General features: G+C 52.0%; 1 protein-coding gene across 1 annotated transcript in view; it reads right to left on the reverse strand.

Annotated features, from left to right (window-relative positions):
* The window catches only part of DSCAML1 (DS cell adhesion molecule like 1), a 320,695-nt gene that overhangs the window by 283,796 nt on the left and 23,290 nt on the right, over positions 1-13,609 (reverse strand). Inside the window, 2 exon segments of the mRNA XM_054693131.1 lie at positions 1,713-1,859; positions 6,428-6,745. Of these exon segments, the coding sequence (XP_054549106.1) occupies positions 1,713-1,859; positions 6,428-6,745 (465 nt within the window).

Below are 13,609 nucleotides of genomic sequence, written 5' to 3' on the forward strand. Positions count from 1 at the left end.
CCCATCATTCTCAGAGCTTCCCTGAAGCAGGTGCCAAGCAGGGTCCTCACCAGGCCACTGTCCAGCTCCACAATGACCCCTTGGGGTATTAGGCTGTGCGCCTTGGGTCTCATTTGGACACAAGAACCCTGGTCTCTGTGACCCAAGGGGAGTCCCTCACAGCCACCCCTGTGGGGTTCAGATGCTTTCTCCAGCTGCACCCACTGAGCAGCCTATCCCAGCAGGCTCCTGCTTGGTGCTCACCCTCACAGGATCTCGTCCCAGCCAGAACACCATGCTAACCTTTCCCAGGTGCTCATGATTTCACAAAGGCTGGAAGGGCAGTGTCTTTATGCAGTTTCAACTGCCTATCCTACTACCAGCTCTGAGGCCCGGAGACACGGTGGCCTGGCTGCCTGCTTGCAACTGAGAGAAGGAAAAGCACCAAGAGCAAATGCAGATTCATGGCTCAAAAAAGGCACCCCATCACATTAGTGTAAATATGCCTAGCAGCTGGTTCTCCATGCGACACACCACAGCCACCGAGGGTGCTGGGAAGATGCTGCTGCCTAAGCTCTCCTACTGAGACACCGGTTTGAGGTTGGGTCCAAGCACTGGTGTTTGTCAAAGAGGGGGTCAAAGAACCACACTTTATAGGCTCACGCTTGGAAGTTAGTCTTCCCCAACAAACCTGAAAACCTTGAGCATCTGGAATCATTCCACAGGGTAGCAGTGGCACATGAAAACTGAGGGACACTCGGGGGGTATGTGGGCAGGTTCCAGAAAGGAGAACCAAGGTCTTCGGTGGAGAAAGGAAGAAAAAGCAGCAGAGCCTGCAAGGGTGCGGCGATAAAGGGAGATGCCGGAGCCATGGAAAAAACCCTCAGTTTTTTGTAACTTGCAAGCCTAGGGGTATTTTGAGGACTTGAGGTCCTCACTGGGGTTTCCAGCCCTGATTTCCTATGGAGGAGACAACTCTGCATGGGGAAAAGGAAGCAGTGCTGAAGGGCTTGCATCAGCCTGTGAGCCTGCAGCCCGGCACATCATTCATCGCATTGCAGACAGAGGCAGGCCACATTGATGACGGTGGTCCCGTAAGCCCCGCAGAGCCTCGGTGTGTCACAGGCTAAAGCGTCCAGGGTTGTGTAGTCACACACTGTGATGTCCACACACAACACAACTGCCTATCACGCATTTCTCAGAATGGACCTGTCGCTAAGCGATGCGTGACTGTGTAAACCTTATCTCCCAACACCAGGCAAGGAATGAGGCCGGCTAGGATTCTGATGGGGTCTTTAGCCAAGTCATGAGAACAAAAATGTCCCACAGGCATGCTAACAAGTCTGGTCCCCCGAGAATTCGGGGCCACTGTTCCGGCTTTCACAGGCAGGCACAGAGCACACAGCCTCTTACCCCTCCCTCTGCGTGGTCTTATCCAGGAGCCCCAACCCCAAGGCCAGGGCGAGCAAAGACCCAGTGCCAGAAGGATGGGGACCCCACTCCTCTGGGGCAGTAGGACCTGCTTGTGTCTGTTGGGACTTTTCAACACCCAGTTAGTGTCGCACCAGCCCACACAGACATACCGAGCCGACACCAGAAAACATTGTCTGTGCCACTGCATCACCAGAACAAAAATAAATGCTCACCAGAACCAACTTCGAGATCTCGGTTAACTTGACAAACGATTCAGCACCCCAGCACCCCTAGCGCCGCAGCCCCCAGTTCTTCCTTACCTGGGATGATGGAGACTGTGTCTTTCTCCCAGGACACAACGCTAACATATTCCTGCACTGAAGAGGGGATGAGGCACTTGAAGACGGCCACGTTTCCACGCATTGACCTTTGATCCTCCACCCTGACGGTGTAGGGTTCCCTGAAAACTGCAAAGAGATTGGGGGAAACAGGGAACAGGAGGGTGTTATAAATGATGGGAGGGGTCTCAGCAGCCCCAGGCATCCCCTCCATCACCTCTCCCCCACCTCTCACTTACCCCGCCCAGAAGTTTCTGCCATATCTTATTCCTGACTTAACTCCCTCTCCAGCTTTTCCAGGTCCCAGTCCACCGGGCAGCCTACTGTTGCTCCCTCAGAAATATCCAGCCTCCCTCTTCCAGACCATAAATCCCACTTCAAACCTTTCCAGTTTGGGGGAGTAGGAACAAGCTGTATTAGATCGTAAGGACCTCAAGGGTTCAATCTAAGGCCTGCCACATGATTGTATTCAGTAGGCGGATGTGTAGGTAACAAGGAAATAGGCTAGATTCTTCTAAGAAAAGCAAATTTGATGTCCCACATATTCCCAGGTTCAGGGAGCAATAGTTTGGGGCACTGTAGCAGCAGAATGGGCCACAGCAGGATGTCTATGACCCAAGCAGACGGGATAAAGGGAGAGTCCTGGAGCCCTCAGTGGCTTTTTCAGGCTTTTATTGGGATTTACCAGGCACACGGCAGGCAGGGATGCCGGGGGGCCGGAAGGCTGGCAGGCCCCTCAGCACCCAGTAAATCTTCACTCTTCCTGGGCTCTCTGGCGTTCTCTCATTCCATCCCCCACTGCTACTCTTACTCTCTTCTGCTGGCGTCCCCGTGACGCCACTTTTATAAGCCCGGTCTCTCAGACCAGGTGTATCCATCAATGCATGCCCACACCCTCCTCCAGGTGCCCGCCATCAGGCATGCATTCAGGACCGCAGGGATCCATCATCCATCCTAATGGCGGGAGGGCAGAAAAGCCTGATACTTTTTACCTTACCCTACAGGCACGGTGACCAACATTTGACAAAATTAACTGAGATGTGATCTAACAACAGCTTTTTGTGCCTCTTCAATGTGAAAGGCATTCTAGGAAACTGTTGTACTCTCTAGAAGGGCTTTGTGGTTTGTGAGGACAGTGGGAGAGAATATTGTAAACTGTGACTGTCTCTGAAAATGCAAAACTCCAGAGATAGAAAAGTCTCCAAGATTCTCTCAAAGAAAGCATCCTTGTGCTGTTTCGCCCACCTCCTGGCGCTGTCTCCAGCCTGACCCCCAGCCTGGACCCTGCCTTCAGAGCTATCCCGTTCCCCAGTGTCCATGGGAGGCCTCTGGCTTCCATCCCAGAACTGCTTTCTGGAGTGCTGTTACCTGCACTGCTCTACGTGTTGGGTCCACAGTGGGGCCAAGGGGCCTGCTTCAGCCGCTCCCTGTCCTCGGCGTGGTCTTCCCCAGCGACTCATTGCCTCCTTCCTCCCCCACCCCCACCCCAGCCAAGCAGAGCTTGGGCACCCAGAGCCCCACTGCTGATCTTGTCCCTCTGCAAGCACCTGGGCAGCATGCCCTCCTGCTCCCAACCTTGGTTGCCAGGACGACAACCAGGTCCCTGCAGCCCCTCGGGCTGTGCACCTGCAGCCCCTCGGGCTTCATCAAAAGCCTCTTAATTGGCTGCATTTGCAGTGAGACCAGCCAGGCTGGCCCTCCCTGGACTTTTATTCTTTCCCCTTATCCGTGTTGCACACAAGAAAAGGTTCAGCTGAGGAGAAAGACTTTTTCATCCTTTCGTGGGCACGGGCCTGGCGCTGCCTGCACATGTGGGGACAGCACAGAGGAGACTGAGGGGAGCTGAGCCTGCAGGAAAGCAGGGTGGCGTGAGGGGGTGGGGTTTGAACACATCACACTGGGGATGGTCCCTAGGGCCAAAGGTTAGGATTGCAAATAAGCCTGCCCTGCCCCCTCCTTTGAGCAGCTGTGTGAACTGGATGAGAGCTAGTTAGCCTTTTGGAGTCTCGGGTCCCTTGTAAAAGGAGCTAGTAGTAGTAGTAGTAGTAGTAGTAGTAGTAGTAGTAGTAGTAGTAGTAGTAGTAATAGCAGCATGTAGCAGACCTGGCGAGTGTAGGTGGTGCAGCAGGGCTGCGGCTCAGGTGGCCACACCTCTGGGATTCTCTGCTCTGTGGAGACTTAACCTCTCTGTTTTAGTCCTGTCATGGCAGGATGGCACAGTGCAGGATCTCTGTGATCCTATGCAGATGGGTTAAAGGAGGAGTGTCCTGGAGCCCTCAGTGGCTTTTTCAGGCTTTTATTGGGATTTTACCAGGTACACAGCAGGCGAGGGTGCGGGGGTGGGCCAGGAGGCTGGCAGGTCTCCTTGCTCCCAGAGAATCTTCACTCTATCTGGGCTCCTCAGCATTCTCTAGTGGCCTCGCTCTCTCTCTTGTTCTAGTCGTTCTTTCGTTCTGCTGTTCTGCTCTCTTCTGCTGGGGTCCCTGTCACCCCGCCCTTAAAAGCACAGTCTCTTAGCCCAGGTGTACCCACTTAATATGCCCACACCCTACTCCAGGTGCCCGCCAACAGGCATGCATTCAGGACCGCAGATCCATCATCAATCCTAATGGAGGGAGGGCAGAAAAGGCTGATACTTTTTTACCTTACCCTACAAGTCCCTCATTTGTAAAATCAAAACAAAACCCAGAAACTACTGAATTCTTGTGAAAGCTACATCCTAGTGACAGGCATAAAATAGGCTATCACTTTCTCATAGCCCAACACTCCAGTCTGTGCAGGCCAGAACTGGGCTCCAACCTGGCTTCAGGACCCCACGCCAGTACCTAGGGCGACAGTGCCAAGGCCCTGCTCCTGAAAAGAACCTGTGGGGAGCCCTGAGACTGAGGCCCTGCGTTCTAAGAGCTCATGTTCTACCCCCAAACACCTAAAGGATGAAGGCCAGCTCTTTACTGAAGAACTCTCACCCCACCTCGCTCCCTTACACACCCCATCCTTGCTACTTTGAATCCTGTGAGAGGCAGAAGGACCCAGAATTCTGAGATCCTGCGGGATCTGTCACTAGGCGTGCAGGGATGTGAACCCACACTCCTCTTCCCAACATAAATGCCAAGAAAGATGGTGCACCCAAATCCTGGTGCCCTCCCCGTGAGCAAGCTAGAACGCAACCTGTCCTCTCCCACCCAAAAATCTCTTCTAAAAGATCAGTCCCCAAATTTCAGTATTTTATTGCTATGTGTGGCAGACCTGACAGCTGACTATGATGTACTGGGGTGACATGACCTCTTGGTGAAGAGTTGCTGATCTAAGCCACTCCCTGGCCTCCTGACCTAACCCAGAGGAAAGAGACTTTCTATTTTCTTTAAAGAGACCACCTGAAGGCCTTCCCTGGCGGCACAGCGGTTGAGCGCTAGGCTGCGAAGCTGCCCACAGCCTCTGCAGCGCTGGTTCGATCCCTAGCCACCGGTGAGGGTCCCACATGGTGTGGCAGACCTCTCCTGCTGCGCCCGCTGCTCCCCTCAGCAGTGTATTTCGTCGGTCTGCCTGTTTTGTTCCCCGCTCTGGTGAATTCTCTCACCCTCCCGCTCTTCTGACTGTACCCAATGCTTATATAAATAAATAAGTCTTAAAAAAAAGAGCGAGAGAGACACCACCTGAGAAACCCTCACTTCCTTCCCTCAATTATTCCAAAGAACAAAATCCTTCACAGCTAGTTTTCCATCATGAATTTACCTAAATGCCTGTTCCTGTGAAATGTGTTATACTCAAATGTCCATAGAAGTGGGATGAGTAAATCAAGTGCAACAGAGTCAAGCAAGAGAAGACTCTGCAACAGAGGAGAAAGGTGATGGGGGTGGACCCTGGGACTCTGGAGAAGGGGGAATAAAGCACATGCCCATGTTAAGGGGTGAGGCTGTACTCCCCAAATTATATCATTTTCTAAACAGATGGCAAATAAATTTGATTTTAAAAATTATAAAATAAAGACTCTACAGCAGTGAGAATGAACAACCTACGACCACACACAGCAGGAGTGAGAAGTCCACAGACATAATGATGAGCAAAAGATTCAAGAGAATGCGCCCTGTAGGACTCCATTTATAGAAAGAACAGAAATAAGCAAATACCCATGCTGCCAGGAGCCAGGGCTGCGGTGTCCCCTGGGGGAGTTGTGGCTGAAAAAAAACACAAGGGGGCTTCTGAGGGGCTGGCCTGGTATATCTTGATCTGGATATTAGCTACACTTTGTGAAAATTCATTAGGCTACGTACTTACAACATGGGCACTTCTCTTCATGCACTGTATTTCAATAAAAGTTGGGGTTTTTTTTTGTTTTTGTTTTTGTTTTTTGTTAAGAAACTCACTGGATGTTTTCCATGAGTCAAGCACTGACATGAGCCGTCCAGTTACTTTACATGAGGGCTAGGTCACTTAGCCTTCACATGTAGTGATGAACAGGGTCCGCCAGCATCCAGCAGATGAGGAAAGTGAAGCTGGGAAGGACCTGGGGTGTTTTCCACCCAAGGACACACAGTGAGAGGCAGAGCTAAAATTCCCAAGAGGGGGTGACTTCTTCTAAGCCCTCCCCTGCTCCCCCCCCGCACACTACACACATATCCTTACAATAAGGGGGGAACAGCTCCCCACTCATCCCCACTCTCTAGACCCTGGGCAGGGCACCAGCGCTGGCTCCTTACCTGCTTTGACGCGGATGTTGGGGCTCCGGATCTTGCCGGCTGCATTCTCCGCGGTGCAGAAGTAGTCATTGTCGTGGATAAAGCTATTGAAGGCGGAAGGGGAGAAGGGGTAGAGCTGCAGCGTCCCGTTGGCGTGGACGTGCCGGATGTGCGGCACGTCGTAAATGTCGTCCCCTGTGGCCAGGTACCATCGAAGGGCCGCGCTGGGGGAGCCCGCGGCCGGGCAGGGCACCACTACCCCCACGGAGCTGGAGAAGGTCACCTGCTGCAAGGAGTCATTTACAAAGTAGAGGCTGGTGCCGACATCTTCAGGGCGGGCTGCAGGGGAGGCAGGGGATAGGCTTGGTTAACAGCTCTAGTGATACCCTCACGCTCAGCCACACTCATTCACGCAGCTCAAGCAGCAGCATTCAGCAAGCAGGCATCCAGTCCTGAGGATACGCCGGGCACTGGTAAAGGTGAATCAGAGGCCATGCCTACCCTCCAGAAGCTTCCAGTCTAGCACATGAATGAATGGTGGAAATTAATGCATGGCATCCTCTGAGCCAAACCAGGTCCCTGGAGAGAGGCTGCCTCGCCTCTGCTATGGTGAGGGGTCTGACGCGTGATCCACTATGGACCTTGGCACACTAGGGGAGACTCTGCAATTGGTCAGGTGGTAAGGATTCAGCGCCCACTGTACACCGGCAGCTTCACACCCATCACCTCAATTCATCTGTACAACCCTGAGAGGAGACGGTCTCACGTCTTTTGTATCATTCCCTTCCACACACTGAGAGTGGTTATGCGATTTGCCTGAGGTTCGCAGAGTTGATAAGCTACAGAACTGACATGTGAGCTTATTGCTTCTGAGCAGGATCTCAGAGCAGCTTCTGCCATCCCATAGATGTAAGGTCTCAGGCCAGGTTCAAAGAGGAAAGGCTTCAGGAATGGGGGGAGAGGAGGCTGCTGGCCTGGGAAATTTGGGAAATGCATTGCCCCAGGATGCTGGCAGAGCACCCTGAGGGTGGACAGGTTTCCACTGAAGGCTCAACCCAGCCCTGACACTGACTATGCTGCTCCCCGCCTGCTCTCACCACTTGCTCCTTCACCTGTGAGGCAGGTGGAGAAGACCGCCAAGACCCCCAAGACCCCATCCACCTCTGGCATGTCGCAGTTGCAACACTCAGCCACAGGGGGCAAAGAGCACAATCACAGCTACCTACCATGGGCATGGCCACCTGACAGGCAGGGTATTATGGGTGGCGCTCCCAGCACCTCCCAACCCTGGATGGCAGCATCAGTCCCTCACTCCGGCCCAAGTGCCTGCCCCCCTCCGCAGGGCCACCTCTGAGCCAGTGGAGTCAAGTCTAGAGAAAGAGAGGGCCTGGCCCCGGGTCTCCAGCTGGAAGATCCTCCATCTCCACGGGGAAGATCAAGGAGCACACAAACCATCCTGCCGCTTGTTTAAAGAACGTTGCAGGGGACCCAACTTGACCTCAATTTCCACAACTTTATGGGAAGGTGGAGGGCCCGCATCTGGGCCATATTAATATTCTTGGCTTAACTCTGATCTGACCCTCCAGGGAGAATACACCGGGCAGCTCGTCGGAGAAGGCCATTAAGCCTCATTGGTCAGAACAATTCCCATCATCTCATAAAAAGCCGTGATGAAGCCATTAGCAGCAGTACTAGAAAACACACTCGTGAGCTCTTTGCTGCTGTGGCGGGGGGACGTCTTAGCAGCAAATGCATTTGCTGTCCCCACCAGGCCCTGCACCCTCAGCAGCTGAGAGGCTCCTGCAGAGATGGAGCAGCATGGCCTTTCCATCCTCCTCACACTGCCCGCCTCTTCTACAGCCCGGTGCTGGTGGTTCAGCGCGTCTGCTCAGTGGAAGAGGAAAGTAGTCTCTTTGGGGGGGTCGTCAGATGCCCCAAAACACAGCCAGCTCACAGAAATTTATGTCTGCACCAAGATCATGAGATCAGAGCGTCTCATGAGAAAGCAAACTGAGCTTAGGAGGGTTCTCTTAGGATCTCACTTGCCAGGCCCCCCTTCCATCAGCCTGCTCACCTCTAGATATTCGTCAAGCACCTCCTCCACGCCAGGCACTGTGGCAAGCACTGCACCCCTAGGACTGCTTTTCATCCAACAACCCTATGAGGTTGGTGTCGTTATTATCCCAGTTCACAGATGAGGAAACTAAGGCACTGAGAGAGCAAAGCAACTTACCCCAGGCAGGCAATGTGGGCACAGAGTCTGATTTCTTACCCATTAGATGATTTTAACCACTGAAGTAATAAAGAGGAGGTATTCACTTTCCTCTAAAACAACCTAGCCACTAGCACCCATGCCAGCTGGCCAAGAACAGGATCAACACACACACACACACACACACACACACACACACTCCTCCTAAGAGGGCTCCTGTGGAACTCCATATTTCAGACAACTAAAGGCTTAACCTGTGGAAGCAGGGACATCACTCTGGGGTTCTGGAGGCTTCCTGAGACAACTGAGTTAATCAGACAACCTCACTGTGGCAGCTTTATGGATTTGGGAAGCCAAAATCCATCAAGGAACAAAAAGACCCTACATTGCACATGACAATGGACTTAGGAAGCAGAGCGATGTCCCTGATGGAGGGGAATTCAGGAATTGTCGGATTCAAGGGGCAGGGTAAGCAAATATTTAAGAATGTGTACCCTGTGGTCCTCATCAGTGATAACAGCACTGGCAGTGGTACCAGCCACCACGGATTTCACTGTTAACGACAGGTCAGGCTGGCTGCACAAGCTTTATAGACACTACCTCAACTAATTCTCATGGCTCCCTGGGGGATGTTGTTATGATTATCCCCATCTTACCAATAAGGAAATTAAGACTGAGAAATTAACTAACTTCCCCAAAGTTGTACTGTCAGTGCTGACGGTGGGAATAAAGGCAACTTCGTCCCAACTTGGTCTGACTTCAGAACCTGGGGCTGGAATTGTCTGTTGTCAGAACCATGAAAAATTGGTTGCTCAGGCTGGGTGCATCTACCCACCCTTTCTTCCATGCCAGCCACCCACCCCTCCTGTTCCCAACACACATCCCTAGTCTCCGCTCCCTCCATCCTCCCTATTTGCTGAGACAGCTTCTGCCCTGGACTAGTCTCCCACCTGAGAAGCAGCCACAACGACAGCCACCTTCCTGCACTCTGGGCCTTGGATGTCGCCAGAGCCAAGGACACGGGTTCTCAGCAACTACAAATGGGTAGGTTTAATTGATGAATTGACTGGGGTTGTCCAGCCACCTGTCAGGGCTGATGAATCGGCAGATTTATAGCGAAAGGTGAGTAGCCTCATATTTCTCCCACCCTGGGAAGTGAGCTGCTGTCTTCCGAGTCTGGGGGAACTGGGGAGCATTCGACAAACCATTCATTTCTGCTTACAGCTCTGACAGTGCATTGTCATTATGAAACATCACCCTCAGGTGTAAAACAATAGCATTTTGCACTTACTCCGGGCTCATGTTTTACTATCACAAGGCACCTGTCAGCCTAGAATGCAGAAGCCCTGAAATAAGCATTCACTTAGCCTCACCCCACCTGCCAAGAAAAAGGAGAGAGCAAATCCAAAAAGGGGAAACTGAGGCACTGGTCTCCAAGGATTTCAAGTCTTCCAGATGCCAAGATGACACAGAGGCACAAAGGAGCCAGGGAATGCTGCAATAGCAACTGGCAGGTTCAGTCACCCAGGCATAGCAGGGGGAGTAGCAAGGGCCTGAGGGCCTCACTCTGGAGCCCCACTGGGGATGGCTTCCCCTCTACCTCAGGCCTATTAGCCTCAGCTAACTTAGGGGGCTTAAGTGTCACACAATAGAGCACTGACAGAATTACTTTCCCTCCTAGGGCATCTCCTGCTGTGTGACCTCAGGTAAGTCACTTATAGCCTTTCTGAGCCTCAACAGCTTTCTTTACAAAAAGGGTCTAATTGTACTATCTTATTTGCCCCCTGGGCCACCCACCAGGTGAAAGGAAATGTGAAAGTGCTCAGTCCCACAAAACAAGGATGTGTGAATATGAGGAATAGCATTGTGTTAGGTCCCAGCTCTTACCTGGGAATCTAAGTGCCTAAGGTTACTGCAAAGGGACCCACCTAGGGCAGCTCCACTCCACCCCACAAAACCCTGTTCACCTGTACTTCTTCCTTGCCCTCTTCAGCATTCCCTTCCCCCAGCTCCTTTCTCCCCAGGCATCAGGAGAGATTCCGGTTCCTTTAGGAGATTTTCTACTGATTATTGAGCTAGTACCAGGTGCTGAGCAGGCCTCGGGGTGTGGTGGAAGCCCCAAAGACTAAAGAGGGTGGCCCCAATGTCCAGGAGTTGGTGAAGGTGATGGAGAACAGGCAAGGGTAACCCACAGCCCAGGACATCGTGGATGAAGTCCTGATTCAGGCAAGAACTGCCAGGAGGGAGGAGCTACTGTTACCCAGCAGCCAGGAAAAAAGCTTTGGGCAGAGGGTAAAGGAGCTGAGCTGAGCCTCCAAGGAGCGTGGGACAAAGGAAAGGCACTCCCAGGGACAGGATGGCCTGAACAATGACCAGTCACAGGAATGGATGTGGTATGTTTGGGGAACCCAGCAGAAACCTTCCAGGCAGCAGTACTGGGTGGACTTGGGGAATATAGGCAAAAAAAAAAAACAAACGGAGCTCATTTGAGGTTGCAGTCCTGTGCCCGACTTCTCTTTGGGTAGATAACTATTTCCTGGACTGCTAACATTGGTTAAGTCCCTACTGTGTGCCAGGCACTGGGTTTGCCAACTTCAACCATTTTCTCATTGCATCCTGACACAAAGGTACAAGGTGGGACCTGTCTGATTTCATAGGTGAGGGAAAAGAGGCTCATGGGGAGACATTCTCCCAGGTCCTACAGAGAAAATGTGATGAAGCCAACAGGCAGGGGAGGTCAGTCCAGCTCCCCAACCTGAGATTTTTTCCATCAAAACAACAAAGAGTTCAAAGTTGAGAGGTTTCGCCTTCACTCCTCCGAAAGCCAGCCCCAGTTCAGAAAGCAAATCCTCAGACAGGAAACTCCTACTTTCCCCTTAAAACCCAGCCCAAAAATAGATGACTGGATCAAGAAGATGTGGTGCATACACACCATGGAATATTACTCAGCATTCAAAAAAGATAAACACATGCAATTTGCAGCAACATGGATGGCGCTGGAAGGGATCATGCTCAGCGAAATAAGCCAGAAAGAAAAAGAAAAATACCGGATGGTCTCACTCATAGCAGGAATCTAGAAAACTTAAATAAGGGACCAGGAAAATGAATAACTGTAAGAAAGTGAAAATCAAAATCAACAAAAAACTATGAACCAGAGACACTCTATGGGGGGGTGGGGGGCGGGGAGGGGAGGGATTGGGGTCAAAATAAGGGGATTGCAATTGTATGGGAATATAAAAAATAAATAAATAAATAAAAATCAGTTTAATATGTTAAAAAAAAAAAAAAAAAACAACCTGGCCATGCTCTCCTGTGCCCCCTCTCCAGCTCCTTCCGCCCTCTGCAGACAGAACCAGGCATATTTACGGGGAGAAAGAGGAGGGGAGCGCCTCATAAATAAAGACAGAGACATTTAGATCAACAGCAAAGCTTCCCCTGGTCAAAGGGGGAAATGGGTTTTTAACAGGAAATGGAAGGCCGGGGCCTGGTTGTGATGTGACAGACGCCCAGACTTAAACCCATTTAAGCTTTAACACTGAGCACGGCGGCCCTGATGCCGTGTTTCATAAAACAGCCTCCAAATCGCTAGGAGATTAGAAGGGTAGAAATAGCACGGCAACATTTTTAAACCAGAGATCGCCCCCAGGCATCTGGGCTGCCCCCAGGGTCACCGCTGAAACCTAAATATCCTTAGCAGCCACCCACTCGCTCCTGGCAGCCAAGGGCCGTCTGGCCATCGGGATTAGCTTGGCGAAGGCAACTCGAAACCCTTGTAGGCGACACCCACCACACCTGCCTGGGTCGGTAAGGGGTGTCTGGCTGGGGAGGCTCCTTCTGAGGTGCACATTGAATTATTCCTGTCATCATCTCTAGTCACTGTAAATGACAACCTGAGGGGACTGAAATATTAACACCTCGCTGCCTCCGCAGGGAGAAGTGAGTCATTTTGTTCTCTTTCGTTACAATATTTACTCATCTCATTCACTGGACCTCTCACCCAGGAGTATCTCCGGTGCTGGGGTTGCTGCAGGACACCAGCCCTCCAATTGCCCCAGGCTAGAGCCTGCTAGGGGCTTCCCTGCCTGGGCCCGTGGGCACCGAGGGGGTAGTGGTGCAGCTTCAGGGGAGCAGGGCTGGAGAAGGCAGGGTCCCCTGCAGGGCTGTGAGCTCCCTGACTTAGTGATGGCTCTGTCCCCTGGCAGCGTACAGCAGCTGCCCTCAGCGCAGTGGTTAAATGCCCAGACCCAGGTGCAGGCTGGAGGCGTAAACCTGGCTCTGGCACTTACAACCTCAGGCAAGGTGACCCCGCCTCTCTGTGGCTCACCTCCCCTTCTATAAAGTGAAGGAAACCACATCTACCTTAACCATTGTTGGACTAGATGGGTTCATGTATGTGACAGTTTCTGGTGTGTGTAAAGGTCTTGGACCATCCAAGACCCTTGTTGTTGTAGGTTTTATCATCAGAGTAGGCAAGCAATATTTGTGGACTAAAGATTCCACAACAAATACTTACCTGCCACCTACAATAATAATAATACCACCACCCATGGCTTAAGACAGTAATTCTCCAACATTGCCATGTATACAAAGCACCTGGAGACCTTGTTTAAGACACAGCTCCTAAGAGAACAGAGCCACCCCATCTGTCACAGGGCCGAGAACCACGCAGGTGGTTCTCTGTCTACGCTTGGAGAAAAACTCCATAGAAAAAAAGTAGATTTGGGCCTCCCTGGCGGTGCAAGGGGTTAAGCATTGCACTGTGAAGCTATCTGCAGCTTCTCCAGCACAAGTTTGATGCCCTGTCGGCCAGGGAGCTGCCCACATGGCGCAGCGACCTCTCTGTCTGCCCGCTGCTCCCCTCAGCAGTGTACTTCAGTCAGTCTGCCTGTTCTGTTCCCCACTCTGTCTCTGGGGAATCCTCTCACCCCCACCCCTGCACCTCTGGCCTGTACCCCAGTTCTTGCATGCATAAATAAATAAATCTTAAAAGA

The sequence above is a fragment of the Talpa occidentalis genome, unplaced genomic scaffold, assembly GCF_014898055.3.
Source record: "Talpa occidentalis isolate TD23 unplaced genomic scaffold, MPIMG_talOcc4v2.1 talOcc4.12, whole genome shotgun sequence".
Classification (NCBI taxonomy): Eukaryota; Metazoa; Chordata; class Mammalia; order Eulipotyphla; family Talpidae; genus Talpa; species Talpa occidentalis.